Here is a 19,280-nt window from a genome sequence, read left to right on the forward strand (position 1 = left end):
TACAGCATAATGAAAGTTTTTTAAATCAGAGTTGTTATAAAAGCCAGCTTTTCACTCTACAAGTTAAACGTTTGGAATAATAATAATAGCCTACATATAATAGTAATATCGGTCTTACATTTCAAATTATGCAATTTTTTAAAATTGCTACTGACAAGTTGTGTTTTTTAAAGATAATTTTTTAACATAATGAGAAGGTATGGGTTAGATCACTGTATTGCTCACACACCTTTTACTGGTAATTGAAAAAACAATATTCACAGAGATTTACGTTTCAAATGTGCCGACCAAAGATAATTTTTAACAAATATCAATGTTAAAAACTTTGAGTTTAAAAAGTTTCCAAAAAGGCGCCACTTTGCTAAAAATGGCCAGAGGGGGAGCGGCCGCTCCCCCTGCTCCACCCCTGCGTACGCTACTGTATTGCCTAATCAAATAACTAATATACATATATTATATTTTTTTAAAAATTGATAGTTTTATGATATTCAGATGCCTTCGAGAATTCAGGTAAAGCTTGTTACAAAGCATAAGAAATATTTGGAAGAACAGATACAAGTTCTGGAACCTGTTATAGGGAATATGAAAAATGTAAGTAATTACCAACTTACGTAACACTTAGAATGTAGAAAAATCATTCTGTACAGGATAAAGTAGATTTTGCCATTACGAAGTACACGTAATAAGATATATATTAAAAAAAACACATGTTTAGGAATATAGCACTACAACACATGACCACTATAAAATATTGTTGTTGTTTGCTTTAACCAGGTTGTTACAAAAAGTAAGGCGTGGCTAGAAGAAAAAACTGACCAATCATCTGTCAGCTACATCGAGCTATCACAAGAACTGGACACAGCAGCCACGGCCTTGTTGGATGTGACGTCACATATTTTAAGTCAGTACTCTAATAGTTTTTATAATTTAAAATCTCAAAGCCTACTGTCATGTGTCAAGTGTGTTCAGTAGTAAGCTCTTCTATTGAGAAAAAAAAGGAACAACGATTTTTTTTTTTTACAGTTAAGTTTACAGACATTGCAAATGCAAAGTTAAAGGGATATAAATTTATTCTGTCGCCCAACTAACAAAGTAACAAACCACATATATTCAATTAAATTCGATATTTCACTAGTGACTCTTAAAACGTTGAACAAAATTGAAGAATGTACAATCGCATTGTGCAACTTTACTCGCCTTAAGGATTTATTTAAAGTTATACGTTTTTTTAGATAATTTGGTATCTACTTTTAAATTCATAAACAGCCGTGTAAAAGAAAAACAGCATGTGTGATTTGTATACTCTAGACATTTTGAAGACTTTGTGTTTATATAAATGTGGATCTTATTCAAAGTTTTTGTTTTCATCAGAGTGTTTCATCATATGCATTACGGTTTGAAATATATAAGCAATAAACATATTGTATGCACCAAAATCATTGTTAATTTGAACGGAAAGTTTTTAAAAATAAACTTTAATCCAACAGACGAGGACAATATGGATGTCAACAAACCAACGCCATCTAAACCACAGCCTGACACACAGACAACAGCAACATATCTAACAGTAGAATCTAAAAGACAACTTATCACACAAGTTCAACACACAGCTGGTATATTATATTATTCTTTGGCATAACACGTAAAATAGCATCATCATATACCTTGATGTAATTTCATTTTTAACATTCTATTTTCCAAGGTTCGAGACATGTTAAATTACAAACTTATATTTGTGACTATTCTCAGTTGTAGAACACCCTGACCTAGAGCGTAGACTCGCCTATATTGAAACAACACTATCTTCACTACAGGACACACAACACAAGTCTACAGATGACATATCAGAAATAAAACAATGGAGAGACAACTTTGTAACAGAACAGAGTGACATAGGGGTAAACATTGAACAACTGACTAAAAAACAAAAACAGAATTTTAAAAACATCAGCAAACAAATAAGTGAACAAGATAACAAAATAAAGGAGCTGAACAAAGAAATTGAAAGTTTAAAAGAAAAAGAATCCAGGTCGAACAAAACACTAGAGAAACTGTCTCAAAATATAAAAGAATATGAAAACAACTTACATAAAATAAACAAAGAGTTGCAAGCTTACACAGATACAACAGACAGTATAACACATGAAATTAAAAGACTTTCTGATTTAATTGTTTCTTTACAAGATGAAAGTAATAAAACCTTTGTCAAAACATCAACCGGATTTGAAAAGTGGCAATCAAAGGTATAGTTTTAATTTGCTAAGTATTTTGAACACATTTCTATTCCCTTTTGTCAGTTAATGTACATCAAATTCTTAATTAAAAGGCATTTGATTAATGTAACCTATAATCATACCATTTATTTAAATGGTAATTTTATGTGAGTTTTGATTACAAAAAATAGTTTAACTTATAAATAATCTTGTGATCGTCGGTCTTTAGCACAATGTGATGTACAAACTCCTACAACAAAGATTGATGCCCATTGACAAACTGATTCAAATCTTTAACCAGAACTTAGAAAATCGTAAAGAAAGAATTAATAAGGTGTGTTTGTAATACTTTTATAAAACTAAAATTATTCACAACACTGATAAATCCTACATTACTCAATACAAGTATGTTATTAGACTATTTAGTATTTACAGAGAAAAAAAAGACTTAAATGACAATATACGTTTAATCATTTTATATTCTAACAAGTTGACAATATTTATTGAATTTAGTGTACCAGTCCTACATTATAGCTTATGTAAATATATTGTGATGCTTTCATTTATCTATTTAATTATAATTTAGCTGGGTGAACTTGAAAATAGTATTTCCAAGTTGTCCAACGATTTTCATCGCATCGGTAAGTTTGGTTTAAAAATTGGTTAGAAACATATTTATTTAACAGTAGTGATTTAATGACATTTCTACCTTTTGATTTCCCGTTTGAATGTAACAACAGTAAAAGCTATCATGTAATTCACAATGATAACCAATCGATAAATGTCCAATACGTTTTATTACCTTTGTTCAATATTCTAACCGCACTCTCTGCCTTTCCATTACACGGACATAACCACTTGTTAAACTAAGTTAGTTAGCCAGACAGACCATAACGTGATGTTCATTAGCCAGACAGACCATAGCGTGATGTTCGTTAGCCAGACAGACCATAACGTGATGTTCGTTAGACAGACAGACCATAACGTGATGTTCGTTAGCCAGACAGACCATTACGTGATGTTCGTTAGCCAGACAGACCATAACGTGATGTTCGTTAGCCAGACAGACCATAACGTGATGTTCGTTAGCCAGACAAACCATAACGTGATGTTCGTTAGCCAGACAGCCATAATGTGATGTTCGTTAGCCAGACAGACCATAACGAGATGTTCCTTAGCCAGACAGATCATAAAGTAATGTTCGTTAGCCAGACAGACCATAACGTGATGTTCGTTAGCCAGACAGAGCATAACGTGATGTTCGTTAGCCAGACAGACAATAACGTGAAGTTAGCCAGACAGACCATAACGTGATGTTCGTTAGCCAGACAGACCATAACGTTATGTTCCTTAGCCAGACAGACCATAACGTGATGTTCGTTAGCCAGACAGACCATAACGTGATGTTCGTTAGCCAGACAGACCATAACGTGATGTTCGTTAGCCAGACAGACCATAACGTGATAAAGAATGGAACATTTCACTCACCCATAGTGCCAGTCTCTAGACCCGTGGGTTTCCGTCAGGTGTTTGTTTCCTCACCTGGTACTTTACACCCCCTGGTATGTCGGGGGTCGACCTACAGCGGTATGCCCTAGTACAGTAAATCATTTGTAGAGCCACAGTTTAATTAGCAAATTTTAATTACCGTCATTTCATCACTTTAAGTTTCTACTATTAAAACTGTGTCGCATTAAATCAAGGAATTAAATCTAAAATAAAATAATAACGTTTAAAAAAAATCATTTTTAATATCTTATTATCTAATTTTTTAAAACTAACTTGAAATAAACAATAGTTAATGATGGTGGTGCTTATCGTCGCACCGATTTTATCAGAATCTGATATGTACAACTGAATCAAATTTGTTTTTTGTTTCGATAGATTAACCTACTATAATTAAACTATAATGTGAACACATACAGAATGTTTTTTTTATTTGTTTTAATTTTATGTGACTTATTACGTTACCTGCTACACTTGTATAAAATTAACAGTTTAAAATCGTTAGGTGACAAACTAAAAACACTTAAAGAAAAAAATATTGAAACTATTGCAAATGGTTAACGTAAATGTACATTGTATGAATAATATAGTCAGAGCATGTGTGAAGTTAAACATGTAATTCATACATATGTTTTCTAATCAACAGAGTCACGTGTATGTAACAGATATGCTTGTAATGTACAGCTTGATGGTCCCACACCTGTCAGTGCTGGATCAATTATTTCAAGATTTGGTAAATTACTTGAATACAACGGTCAACATTTTAATCGAACAACAGGAAAATTTGTATCACCACATGATGGTTTATATCTTGTCGGTGTGTCACTTAATGAAAGTGAAGATAAAGAGATTATAGTTGGAGTTAGGACTGGAGGCGTGTGGTGTAAATTTATAGAAGTGAAATGTGCCGACACTAGTGCTGCCGGGTCAGTGGTTGTTGACATAAAGAAAGGTCAAGAACTTTACCTTGAAGTGTTTCACGCAGATCAAGGCTCAAAATTATCCTGGTACAGTAGTTTTACAATCGTTAGTTTATAAAAGTACAACACAAAACATGGTGGATGTGAAATTCTCAAAACTATAAAATATGTAACCACTATGCTAAGCACACCCTAACAACTTACTGTGTGTTAAGACTACATGTCTACAAAAATGTGAATGATTTATATGTCATTTGTTTAGTTATCATTTTACACTTCCAAATAATTTAATGTGATCACCAATTATTGTTCTACTTGACTAAAATAAACATAAAACAAAGCTCTAATTTTACTTATACTTTACTTCCCTACATAAGAGCTTTATGTGTAACATATATTTTCTGTACGTTAAATGTAATAAAAATAAAATATATTTGTGTGTTAAATATGAAACTTAGATCCACAATTTCCAGACTAACCAAATGAACTATTACAAATCTAATTATAAAAAAAAAATGAACATGTAGACTGTTGTCACATGTAGACGGTGGACACATGTAGATGGTGGACACATGTAGGCGGTGGGTAGACGGTGGACACTTGTAGACGCTGGACACATGTAGACGGTGGACACATGTAGACGGTGGACACATGTAGACGGTGGACACATGTAGACGGTGGGTAGACGGTGGACACATGTAGACGGTGGACACATGTAGACGGTGGACACATGTAGACGGTGGACACATGTAGACGGTGGACACATGTAGACGGTGGGTAGACGGTGGACACATGTAGAAGGTGGACACATGTAGACGGTGGACACATGTGACGGTGGACACATGTAGACGGTGGGTAGACGGTGGACACATGTAGACGGTGGACACATGTAGACGGTGGGTAGACGGTGGACACATGTAGACGGTGGACACATGTAGACGGTGGACACATGTAGACGGTGGACACATGTAGACGGTGGGTAGACGGTGGACACATGTAGAAGGTGGACACATGTAGACGGTGGACACATGTGACGGTGGACACATGTAGACGGTGGGTAGACGGTGGACACATGTAGACGGTGGACACATGTAGACGGTGGACACATGTAGACGGTGGGTAGACGGTGGACACATGTAGACGGTGGACACATGTAGACGGTGGGTAGACGGTGGACACATGTAGACGGTGGACACATGTAGACGGTGGACACATGTAGACGGTGGGTAGACGGTGGACACATGTAGAAGGTGGACACATGTAGACGGTGGACACATGTGACGGTGGACACATGTAGACGGTGGGTAGACGGTGGACACATGTAGACGGTGGGTAGACGGTGGACACATGTAGACGGTGGACACATGTAGACGGTGGGTAGACGGTGGACACATGTAGACGGTGGACACATGTAGACGGTGGGTAGACAGTGGACACATGTAGACGGTGGACACATGTAGACGGTGGACACATGTAGACGGTGGACACATGTAGACGGTGGACACATGTAGACGGTGGACACATGTAGACGGTGGGTAGACGGTGGACACATGTAGACGGTGGACACATGTAGACGGTGGACACATGTAGACGGTGGACACATGTAGACGGTGGACACATGTAGACGGTGGACACATGTAGACGGTGGACACATGTAGACGGTGGGTAGACGGTGGACACATGTAGACGGTGGACACATGTAGACGGTGGGTAGACGGTGGACACATGTAGACGGTGGACACATGTAGACGGTGGACACATGTAGACGGTGGACACATGTAGACGGTGGGTAGACGGTGGACACATGTAGACGGTGGACACATGTAGACGGTGGACACATGTAGACGGTGGACACATGTAGACGGTGGACACATGTAGACGGTGGGTAGACGGTGGGTAGACGGTGGACACATGTAGACGGTGGACACATGTAGACGGTGGACACATGTAGACGGTGGACACATGTAGACGGTGGGTAGACGGTGGACACATGTAGAAGGTGGACACATGTAGAAGGTGGACACATGTGACGGTGGACACATGTAGACGGTGGGTAGACGGTGGACACATGTAGACGGTGGACACATGTAGACGGTGGGTAGACGGTGGACACATGTAGACGGTGGACACATGTAGACGGTGGACACATGTAGACGGTGGACACATGTAGGCGGTGGACACATGTAGACGGTGGACACCTGTAGACTGTGGGTAGACGGTGGACACATGTAGACGGTGGACACATGTAGACGGTGGACACATGTAGACGGTGGACACATGTAGACGGTGGGTAGACAGTGGACACATGTAGACGGTAGACACATGTAGACGGTGGACACATGTAGGCGGTGGGTAGACGGTGGACACATGTAGGCGGTGGACACATGTAGATGGTGGACACATGTAGACGGTGGACACATGTAGACGGTGGACACATGTAGACGGTGGACACATGTAGACGGTGGACACATGTAGACGGTGGACACATGTAGACGGTGGCTAGACGGTGGACACATGTAGACGGTGGACACATGTAGATGGTGGGTAGACGGTGGACACATGTAGACGGTGGACACATGTAGACGGTGGACACATGTAGACGGTGGACACATGTAGACGGTGGACACATGTAGACGGTGGACACATGTAGACGGTGGACACATGTAGACGGTGGACACATGTAGACGGTGGACACATGTAGATGGTGGGTAGTCGGTGGACACATGTAGGCGGTGGACACATGTAGACGGTGGACACATGTAGATGGTGGACACATGTAGACGGTGGGTAGACGGTGGACACATGTAGACGGTGGACACATGTAGACGGTGGACACATGTAGACGGTGGACACCTGTAGACGGTGGACACATTTAGACGGTGGACACATGTAGACGGTGGACACATGTAGACGGTGGACACATGTAGACGGTGGCCACATGTAGACGGTGGACACATGTAGACGGTGGGTAGACGGTGGACACATGTAGACGGTGGACACATGTAGACGGTGGACACATGTAGACGGTGGGTAGACGGTGGACACATGTAGACGGTGGACACATGTAGACGGTGGACACATGTAGACGGTGGACACATGTAGACGGTGGACACATGTAGACGGTGGGTAGACGGTGGACACATGTAGACGGTGGGTAGACGGTGGACACATGTAGACGGTGGACACATGTAGACGGTGGACACATGTAGACGGTGGACACATGTAGACGGTGGGTAGATGGTGGACACATGTAGACGGTGGACACATGTAGACGGTGGACACATGTAGACGGTGGACACATGTAGACGGTGGACACATGTAGACGGTGGACACATGTAGACGGTGGACACATGTAGACGGTGGACACATGTAGACGGTGGACACATGTAGACGGTGGACACATGTAGACGATGGACACATGTAGACGGTAGACACATGTAGACGGTGGCTAGACGGTGGACACATGTAGACGGTGGACACATGTAGATGATGGCTAGACGGTGGACACATGTAGAGGGTGGCTAGACGGTGGACACATGTAGACGGTGGCTAGACGGTGGACACATGTAGACGGTGGACACATGTAGACGGTGGACACATGTAGAGGGTGGCTAGACGGTGGACACATGTAGACGGTGGACACATGTAGACGGTGGACACATGTAGAGGGTGGCTAGACGGTGGACACATGTAGACGGTGGCTAGACGGTGGACACATGTAGACGGTGGACACATGTAGACGGTGGACACATGTAGACGGTGGACACATGTAGACGGTGGACACATGTAGACGGTGGCTAGACGGTGGACACATGTAGACGGTGGACACATGTAGACGGTGGACACATGTAGAAGGTGGGTAGACAGTGGACACATGTAGACGGTGGGTAGACGGTGGACACATGTAGACGGTGGACACATGTAGAGGGTGGCTAGACGGTGGACACATGTAGACGGTGGCTAGACGGTGGACACATGTAGACGGTGGACACATGTAGACGGTGGACACATGTAGACGGTGGACACATGTAGACGGTGGACACATGTAGACGGTGGACACATGTAGACGGTGGACACATGTAGACGGTGGACACATGTAGATGGTGGGTAGTCGGTGGACACATGTAGGCGGTGGACACATGTAGACGGTGGACACATGTAGATGGTGGACACATGTAGACGGTGGGTAGACGGTGGACACATGTAGACGGTGGACACATGTAGACGGTGGACACATGTAGACGGTGGACACCTGTAGACGGTGGACACATTTAGACGGTGGACACATGTAGACGGTGGACACATGTAGACGGTGGACACATGTAGACGGTGGCCACATGTAGACGGTGGACACATGTAGACGGTGGGTAGACGGTGGACACATGTAGACGGTGGACACATGTAGACGGTGGACACATGTAGACGGTGGGTAGACGGTGGACACATGTAGACGGTGGACACATGTAGACGGTGGACACATGTAGACGGTGGACACATGTAGACGGTGGACACATGTAGACGGTGGACACATGTAGACGGTGGGTAGATGGTGGACACATGTAGACGGTGGACACATGTAGACGGTGGACACATGTAGACGGTGGACACATGTAGACGGTGGACACATGTAGACGGTGGACACATGTAGACGGTGGACACATGTAGACGGTGGACACATGTAGACGGTGGACACATGTAGACGGTGGACACATGTAGACGATGGACACATGTAGACGGTAGACACATGTAGACGGTGGCTAGACGGTGGACACATGTAGACGGTGGACACATGTAGATGATGGCTAGACGGTGGACACATGTAGAGGGTGGCTAGACGGTGGACACATGTAGACGGTGGCTAGACGGTGGACACATGTAGACGGTGGACACATGTAGAGGGTGGCTAGACGGTGGACACATGTAGACGGTGGGTAGACGGTGGACACATGTAGACGGTGGACACATGTAGACGGTGGACACATGTAGACGGTGGACACATGTAGACGGTGGGTAGATGGTGGACACATGTAGACGGTGGACACATGTAGACGGTGGACACATGTAGACGGTGGACACATGTAGACGGTGGACACATGTAGACGGTGGACACATGTAGACGGTGGACACATGTAGACGGTGGACACATGTAGACGGTGGACACATGTAGACGGTGGACACATGTAGACGATGGACACATGTAGACGGTAGACACATGTAGACGGTGGCTAGACGGTGGACACATGTAGACGGTGGACACATGTAGATGATGGCTAGACGGTGGACACATGTAGAGGGTGGCTAGACGGTGGACACATGTAGACGGTGGCTAGACGGTGGACACATGTAGACGGTGGACACATGTAGACGGTGGACACATGTAGAGGGTGGCTAGACGGTGGACACATGTAGACGGTGGACACATGTAGACGGTGGACACATGTAGAGGGTGGCTAGACGGTGGACACATGTAGACGGTGGCTAGACGGTGGACACATGTAGACGGTGGACACATGTAGACGGTGGACACATGTAGACGGTGGACACATGTAGACGGTGGACACATGTAGACGGTGGCTAGACGGTGGACACATGTAGACGGTGGACACATGTAGACGGTGGACACATGTAGAAGGTGGGTAGACAGTGGACACATGTAGACGGTGGGTAGACGGTGGACACATGTAGACGGTGGACACATGTAGAGGGTGGCTAGACGGTGGACACATGTAGACGGTGGCTAGACGGTGGACACATGTAGACGGTGGACACATGTAGACGGTGGACACATGTAGACGGTGGACACATGTAGACGGTGGACACATGTAGACGGTGGACACATGTAGACGGTGGACACATGTAGACGGTGGACACATGTAGACGGTGGACACATGTAGACGGTGGGTAGACGGTGGACACATGTAGACGGTGGACACATGTAGACGGTGGACACATGTAGACGGTGGACACATGTAGACGGTGGACACATGTAGACGGTGGACACATGTAGACGGTGGACACATGTAGACGGTGGGTAGACGGTGGACACATGTAGACGGTGGACACATGTAGACGGTGGACACATGTAGACGGTGGACACATGTAGACGGTGGACACATGTAGACGGTGGGTAGACGGTGGACACATGTAGACGGTGGACACATGTAGACGGTGGGTAGACGGTGGACACATGTAGACGGTGGACACATGTAGACGGTGGACACATGTAGACGGTGGACACATGTAGACGGTGGGTAGACGGTGGACACATGTAGACGGTGGGTAGACGGTGGACACATGTAGACGGTGGACACATGTAGACGGTGGACACATGTAGACGGTGGGTAGACAGTGGACACATGTAGACGGTGGGTAGACAGTGGACACATGTAGACGGTGGACACATGTAGACGGTGGACACATGTAGACGGTGGACACATGTAGACGGTGGGTAGACAGTGGACACATGTAGACGGTGGGTAGACAGTGGACACATGTAGACGGTGGACACATGTAGACGGTGGGTAGACGGTGGACACATGTAGACGGTGGGTAGACAGTGGACACATGTAGACGGTGGACACATGTAGACGGTGGACACATGTAGACGGTGGGTAGACGGTGGACACATGTAGACGGTGGACACATGTAGACGGTGGACACATGTAGACGGTGGGTAGACGGTGGACACATGTAGACGGTGGACACATGTAGACGGTGGACACATGTAGAAGGTGGGTAGACAGTGGACACATGTAGACGGTGGGTAGACGGTGGACACATGTAGACGGTGGACACATGTAGAGGGTGGCTAGACGGTGGACACATGTAGACGGTGGCTAGACGGTGGACACATGTAGACGGTGGACACATGTAGACGGTGGACACATGTAGACGGTGGACACATGTAGACGGTGGACACATGTAGACGGTGGACACATGTAGACGGTGGACACATGTAGACGGTGGACACATGTAGACGGTGGACACATGTAGACGGTGGGTAGACGGTGGACACATGTAGACGGTGGACACATGTAGACGGTGGACACATGTAGACGGTGGACACATGTAGACGGTGGACACATGTAGACGGTGGGTAGACGGTGGACACATGTAGACGGTGGACACATGTAGACGGTGGGTAGACGGTGGACACATGTAGACGGTGGACACATGTAGACGGTGGACACATGTAGACGGTGGGTAGACGGTGGACACATGTAGACGGTGGCTAGACGGTGGACACATGTAGACGGTGGGTAGACGGTGGACACATGTAGACGGTGAGTAGACGGTGGACACATGTAGACGGTGGACACATGTAGACGGTGGACACATGTAGACGGTGGACACATGTAGACGGTGGGTAGACAGTGGACACATGTAGACGGTGGACACATGTAGACGGTGGACACATGTAGACGGTGGGTAGACGGTGGACACATGTAGACGGTGGGTAGACAGTGGACACATGTAGACGGTGGACACATGTAGATGGTGGACACATGTAGACGGTGGGTAGACGGTGGACACATGTAGACGGTGGACACATGTAGACGGTGGACACATGTAGACGGTGGGTAGACGGTGGACACATGTAGACGGTGGACACATGTAGACGGTGGACACATGTAGACGGTGGGTAGACGGTGGACACATGTAGACGGTGGACACATGTAGACGGTGGACACATGTAGACGGTGGACACATGTAGACGGTGGACACATGTAGACGGTGGGTAGACGGTGGACACATGTAGACGGTGGACACATGTAGACGGTGGACACATGTAGACGGTGGACACATGTAGACGGTGGACACATGTAGACGGTGGACACATGTAGACGGTGGGTAGACGGTGGACACATGTAGAAGGTGGGTAGACGGTGGACACATGTAGACGGTGGACACATGTAGACGGTGGGTAGACAGTGGACACATGTAGACGGTGGAGACATGTAGACGGTGGACACATGTAGACGGTGGACACATGTAGACGGTGGACACATGTAGACGGTGGACACATGTAGACGGTGGACACATGTAGACGGTGGGTAGATGGTGGACACATGTAGACGGTGGACACATGTAGACGGTGGGTAGACGGTGGACACATGTAGACGGTGGACACATGTAGACGGTGGACACATGTAGACGGTGGACACATGTAGACGGTGGACACATTTAGACGGTGGACACATGTAGATGGTGGACACATGTAGACGGTGGGTAGACGGTGGACACATGTAGACGGTGGACACATGTAGACGGTGGGTAGACGGTGGACACATGTAGACGGTGGGTAGACGGTGGACACATGTAGACGGTGGACACATGTAGACGGTGGACACATGTAGACGGTGGACACATGTAGACGGTGGACACATGTAGACGATGGACACATGTAGACGGTGGACAACATGTAGACGGTGGACACATGTAGACAATGGACACATGTAGACGGTAGACACATGTAGACGGTGGGTAGACGGTGGACACTTGTAGACGCTGGACACATGTAGACGATGGACACATGTTGACGGTTGACACATGTAGACGGTGGACACATGTAGACGGTGGACACATGTAGACGGTGGACACATGTAGACGGTGGACACATGTAGACGGTGGGTAGACGGTGGACACATGTAGACGGTGGACACATGTAGACGGTGGACACATGTAGACGGTGGACACATGTAGACGGTGGGTAGACGGTGGACACATGTAGACGGTGGACACATGTAGACGGTGGACACATGTAGACGGTGGACACATGTAGACGGTGGACACATGTTGACGGTTGACACATGTAGACGATGGACACATGTTGACGGTTGACACATGTAGACGGTGGACACATGTAGACGGTGGACACATGTAGACGGTGGACACATGTAGACGGTGGACACATGTAGACGGTGGACACATGTTGACGGTTGACACATGTAGACGATGGACACATGTTGACGGTTGACACATGTAGACGGTGGACACATGTAGACGGTGGACACATGTAGACGGTGGACACATGTAGACGGTGGACACATGTAGACGGTGGACACATGTAGACGGTGGACACATGTAGACGGTGGACACATGTAGACGGTGGACACATGTAGACGGTGGACACATGTAGACGGTGGACACATGTAGACGGTGGACACATGTAGACGGTGGACACATGTAGACGTGTGATGGGTAATCAGAGTGTAGACGTATATGTCAGGTTAAGAATACAGTAATGTTGTCTTTGTCACGTGCCTCAAAAGTCGCTTTGTTTTTTTATTAAACGATTACTGCCTTAAGGTAGTGTTGACTTATTTACTGTTTTCGCTATTTTTAAAATGCGTTACTAGAAACGTGTGGCAATGTCTCGTAGGTTTTAACATAATGGTATTGAAATAGTGAATAATTAAAAGACATTATACTACAACTTTATTGTCCGCACACAAAATATATAATATATAACCTATAAAGAAATATAATGTTCACTAAAGTAAATACTTGAATTTTCTTCATAACATAATACAAATGCAATTTTTAACTTCACGTTTTCACCCTGTCTAAAAACCTTTAATCCATATATAACATCCTTCTCTGCATACCTACATTCCTAACAATCAAAATATTAAAATCCTATTTTATTTTTTACTTCTATCATAAGAAACAAATTTTTACAATATTTCTAACATAATTTATACAGTTATAATGAACGGCATTGTCCTTTGCTACCGGAAGTAAAATTTAATCTAAGGATGTCTGGGTTATGGATCGAATAGACTTTACAGAGTTACACAATTGATTACGACACTAATTACGTATTGTGTACCTACGTTAATTTTACCTCAGTACTTTAAAGTTTTGTCCGTTTAATGGCAGTAATGTATTAGTTTGGTGTGTCAGGACTTCTATGACGTCGACCGAAACTGAAACAACTTAACGGGAAACCCCGATATTACCTGTTTTTACACATAACACATTTGATCAGAAAATATACGTTACATTTATATTAAAATTTACTCTTTGAATGTAAAATGTTTCCCACAGTTTTATATATAATTAATATGTAAGTATGATTTGAAATGTAATGTGTAATTGAGAAACAGATCTTTGTGCCAAATAATATTTAATTCACAAAAATCTGCAATGCTTTATGTCAAATTATCCGTCCCTAACCTACCAGGACACTAAAATTTAGACCCTAACTTACTTGTAGATAATTAACGCACCAAACCACAACATTTAGGTCACTAACACACGAACACTTAAATTGTAGGTCACTGACACTAACACACAGCAGTTGTGTCAATACCTCTACAGCACACAACAGCTAAAACACAAGCACATTAACACACATCAAGTGACTTTGTATTATATTTGCATAAGCCATATTTCAAATGAACAATTTCGACAGTGTAATAGATATCCAACAAGACAAGAGCAAGATTAAAAAGTGAGATCTGTATTTACTAAGATGCGATCTAGAATTCAAGTCAAACATGTTACAGAACACATGAAGTTTTTGGAACAACAGATGGGAGTCATTGAACCTGCACTTCAAGCTATGAAAATTGTAAGAAATTATTTTCAGCTAACCATAGATTCATATAAAAAACAAAACTTTTCTTTCATGTTTCTTAAATCTACAGCAACTAAATACAGTTATGATGTGCAAATAAAATGAAAACATTATAACGAGTATTAAATGTGTTATCAGGCATTAGAAAAAAGTAAGACTTGGATAGAAGATAAAAATGACAAGCCGTCTATCACATACATCGAGCTATACCAGTAACTTGAATCAGCGACCACGGCCTTGTTGGATGCAACGTCACAAACCATAGGTAAATATTTTAACAATTTTATTAGATTAATTATTGGTTTATATTTATTTTCTTCATGACATATGGTCAAACAGAAGAAAAACATTTTATTGTTACCACTGTTGTAAGACACATGTAAATATATTCCTTAAACAAATTTATTAAAGTGATAATTAACAACATTTTATTGTAGTAACTACTAAAAACATATTTTATTAATTATATTTTTATAATAACTGTAGAGGGGCAAAATGTTAATGTAAAATAAACCATTACTTACATAATAATATAACAAAAAATTATATGTTTGGTTTTTATTACAACAGATGAGAACCAAGAGCACGTTGATGTCGATAAAGGAACGCCATCTTTTTCTAAGCCTACACCACAAACTACAGCAACAGAAGAACACAATCATAGTGAATCAACATATCATGTTAATAAACAAATTTCACATTCAGCAGGTACACATTAATTTAAAACTAAACCAACTATTTAACACTTAGAGTGTTCATGTGTGTACATTAAATTTGCTTTTTTTTTTAAGAATGAGTATTTATTAACTATAAAATTGTCATTAGCTTTATTTCATTCTGGAATAGAAATATTGAGTCGACTTGAGCAGATAGAGACATCCATATCTTCTCTACAAGACGCCAATGTCAAGTCTACAGATGACATATCAGAAATAAAACAATGGAGAGACAAATTTGTAACAGAACAGAGTGACATGGGGGTAAACATTGAACAACTGACTAAAAAGCAAAAGCAGAATTTTAAAAACCTCAGAAAACAAATGAGTGAACAAGATAATAAAGTAAACGAGCTGAACAAAGAAATTGATAGTTTAAAAGAAAAAGAATACAAGTCCAACAAAACACTAGAGAGATTGTCTCTAGATATAAAAGAATATAAAAACAATGTACACAAAATACATAAAGATATGCAAGATTACACAGACAAAATAGACAGTATAACACAAGAAATTAAAAGACTTGCTGATTTGATGGCTGCCCTACACAAGGAGTGTGATAAAATCGTGTGTAATACATCAACTCAATTAGAAAAGGTAAAATTGCTAATTATGTGTATTCACAAGTTTACACATACTCGCCAGATAGCTTATTATAACAAGGTTAAATAAAAAAAAAACAGTAACCTTATCACCAGTTATACTTTAATATAATTATTAATGTTAAGACACATGTTTATGTTAGATATAATATGCATTATACACGTGTCCACCGTCTACATGTGTCCACTCTGTCAATAGAGCTGTTAATACACGTTTTCTTAAATTAAATGATACATCTATAACTTTAAAAATAACACACCCTCTAAATTATTTTATATTCTTACAAGTTACCATTTAACATCAGTGAAGCTGTTGTATGTTGTACGTAACTGTGTGATTTTTTAAACTAATTTTCTTAAATCTCTTTTTAGCTTGAAACTATTGAAGATACTATTGCACTGTTGAACAAAGATTTCAATCTATTAGGTAGGTTTTGTCTGAATTTTTTTTTCAAACCAAATCGCACACAGACCATAACGTGATGTTCGTTAGCCAGACAGACCGTAATGTGATGTTCGTTAGCCAAAAAGACCATAATGTGATGTTCGTTACCCAGACAGACCATAACGTGATGTTCGCTAGCCAGACAGACCATAACGTGATGTTCGTTAGCCAGACAGACCATAACGTGATGTTCGTTAGCCAGACAGACCATAACGTGGTGTTTGTTAGCTAGACAGACCATAACGTGATGTTCGTTAGCCAGACAGACCATAACGTGATGTTCGTTAGCCAGACAGACCATAACGTGGTGTTTGTTAGCTAGACAGACCATAACGTGATAAAGAATGGAACATTTCACTCACCCATAGTGCCATTCTCTAGGCCCGTGCGTTTCCGTCAGGTGTTTGTTTCCTCACCTGGTACATTACACCACGTGGTACATTACACCACGTGGTACATTACACCACCTGGTACATTACACCACGTGGTACATTACACCACCTGGTACATTACACCACCTGGTACATTACACCACCTGGTACATTACACCACCTGGTACATTACACCACCTGGTACATTACACCACCTGGTACATTACACCACCTGGTACATTACACCACCTGGTACATTACACCACCTGGTACATTACACCACCTGGTACATTACACCACCTGGTACATTACACCACCTGGTACATTACACCACCTGGTATGTCGGGGGTCGACCTACAGCGGTCTACCCTAGTACAGTAAAACATTTACAGAGCTGCAGTATACAATTAACTAATTTATTTTTTTATTAGTTGCAATTATCGTCACAACATCCCTTCATTTTTTTTATATTAAAACCGCGTCGCATTAAATCCATGAATTAAATCAAAAACAAAATTATAACTATTAAACAACAACAAAAAATTACATTTTAACATCTCAGTATCTAATTAATTTAAATTGTCGAGAAATAAACAATAGTAAAGTTTGATAATGCGTATCTTGTCATTGGTTTTATCTAAGTCTGTTCTATACAACAGAATAACTATAGTTCAGGTGTTTTTTTTTTGTATTCATAAATCAGCCCTCTATAATTAAACTACAACGTGTACACATACGGAACATAATTAACTTGTTTTACTTTTAGCAACATTTTACGTGACCTGCTATACTTGTTTAAAATTAATACTTTCAAAACAGTTAGATGATAAACTGAGAACACTAAAACTTAGGGCGGTACTAAACTAACAGTTAAAATTAATAGTCTTAGAGAAAAATATGTAAACAATGTTAAAGGTAAATATAAATGTAGCCAACATTGTATGAATTAATTAGTCATAGCATGTTTGAAATTAAACATGTGAATCATACATGTTTTCTAATCAACAGAGTCACGTGTATGTAACAGATATGCTTGTAATGTACAGCTTGCTAGACCCACACCTGTCAGTGCTGGATCAGTTATTTCAACATTTGATGAAGTACGTGAATATAACGGTCAACATTTTAATCAAACAACAGGAAAATTTGTATCACCACATGATGGTTTATATCTTGTCTGTGTCACTCTACATGAATTGGGAGATAAACATATTCAAGTTGCTGTGGTGGCTGGAGGCGTGTGGTGTACGTCTATAGAAGTGAAATGTGCCGACACTAACGCTGGTGGGTCCGTGGCTGTTGACATGAAGAAAGGTCAAGAACTTTTCTTGTTTGTAATTCACGCAGATCCAGGGGCAACGCTATCCGGCTACAGTAGTTTTACTATCGTTAGTTTATAGAAGTACAACACAAAACATGGTGGATGGTAAATTTTTAAAAGAAAAAAATATGTAACCACCATTATAAACACACGTGAACAACTTACTATGTGTGTAGACTGCATGTCTACAAACACTTGAATGGTTTACATGATATTTGTTTAGGTATCATTTTGTTTCTATTGATTTAATATGATCACTAATTATGTTTTCTACTTGACCAACGTTATAGAATATAAGTATGTACCATTTCCTTTACTGTTTAGGAGCACAAACGTATTTGAGTACGTTTGGATTGTAAAAAAAATAAAACGTATTTATCTTGTTAAATATGTAACTGTCATCATAAGCCTTAAGACAAACCAAATGAACTTCAATAAATAAATTACAGCTTGTCTGTATTAAAAACATGTTTTTCTTTATTTAGTAACACTGTATCTTTAAATTAACAAACATCAACACAAACAAAAAACGTTACATCTATTAAACTAAATCATTATTTATATAATTATTTATATAAACATGTATATGTGTAATAAAAAGTGT

General features: G+C 41.9%; 2 protein-coding genes across 2 annotated transcripts; both read left to right on the forward strand.

Annotated features, from left to right (window-relative positions):
* Positions 1-1,498: 1,498 nt before the first annotated feature.
* Positions 1,499-5,117, forward strand: LOC131947412 (synaptonemal complex protein 1-like). The gene is made up of 6 exons (XM_059308625.1): positions 1,499-1,613; positions 1,750-2,243; positions 2,443-2,547; positions 2,800-2,854; positions 4,366-4,473; positions 5,113-5,117. Exons 1-6 carry the CDS (start codon positions 1,499-1,501, stop codon positions 5,115-5,117), a joined length of 882 nt encoding a protein of 293 aa, XP_059164608.1.
* Positions 5,118-15,856: 10,739 nt separating this feature from the next.
* On the forward strand, positions 15,857-19,018 carry LOC131947413 (uncharacterized). Its single transcript, XM_059308626.1, has 5 exons — positions 15,857-15,929; positions 16,068-16,534; positions 16,912-16,966; positions 18,364-18,743; positions 19,001-19,018. The coding sequence occupies exons 2-5, from the start codon at positions 16,196-16,198 to the stop codon at positions 19,016-19,018; spliced, it is 792 nt and encodes a 263-aa protein (XP_059164609.1). The 5' UTR covers positions 15,857-15,929; positions 16,068-16,195.
* Positions 19,019-19,280: the final 262 nt, after the last annotated feature.

The sequence above is a fragment of the Physella acuta genome, unplaced genomic scaffold (assembly GCF_028476545.2).
Source record: "Physella acuta isolate Inbredline_101_S28 unplaced genomic scaffold, ASM2847654v3 ptg000592l, whole genome shotgun sequence".
Lineage (NCBI taxonomy): Eukaryota > Metazoa > Mollusca > Gastropoda > Physidae > Physella > Physella acuta.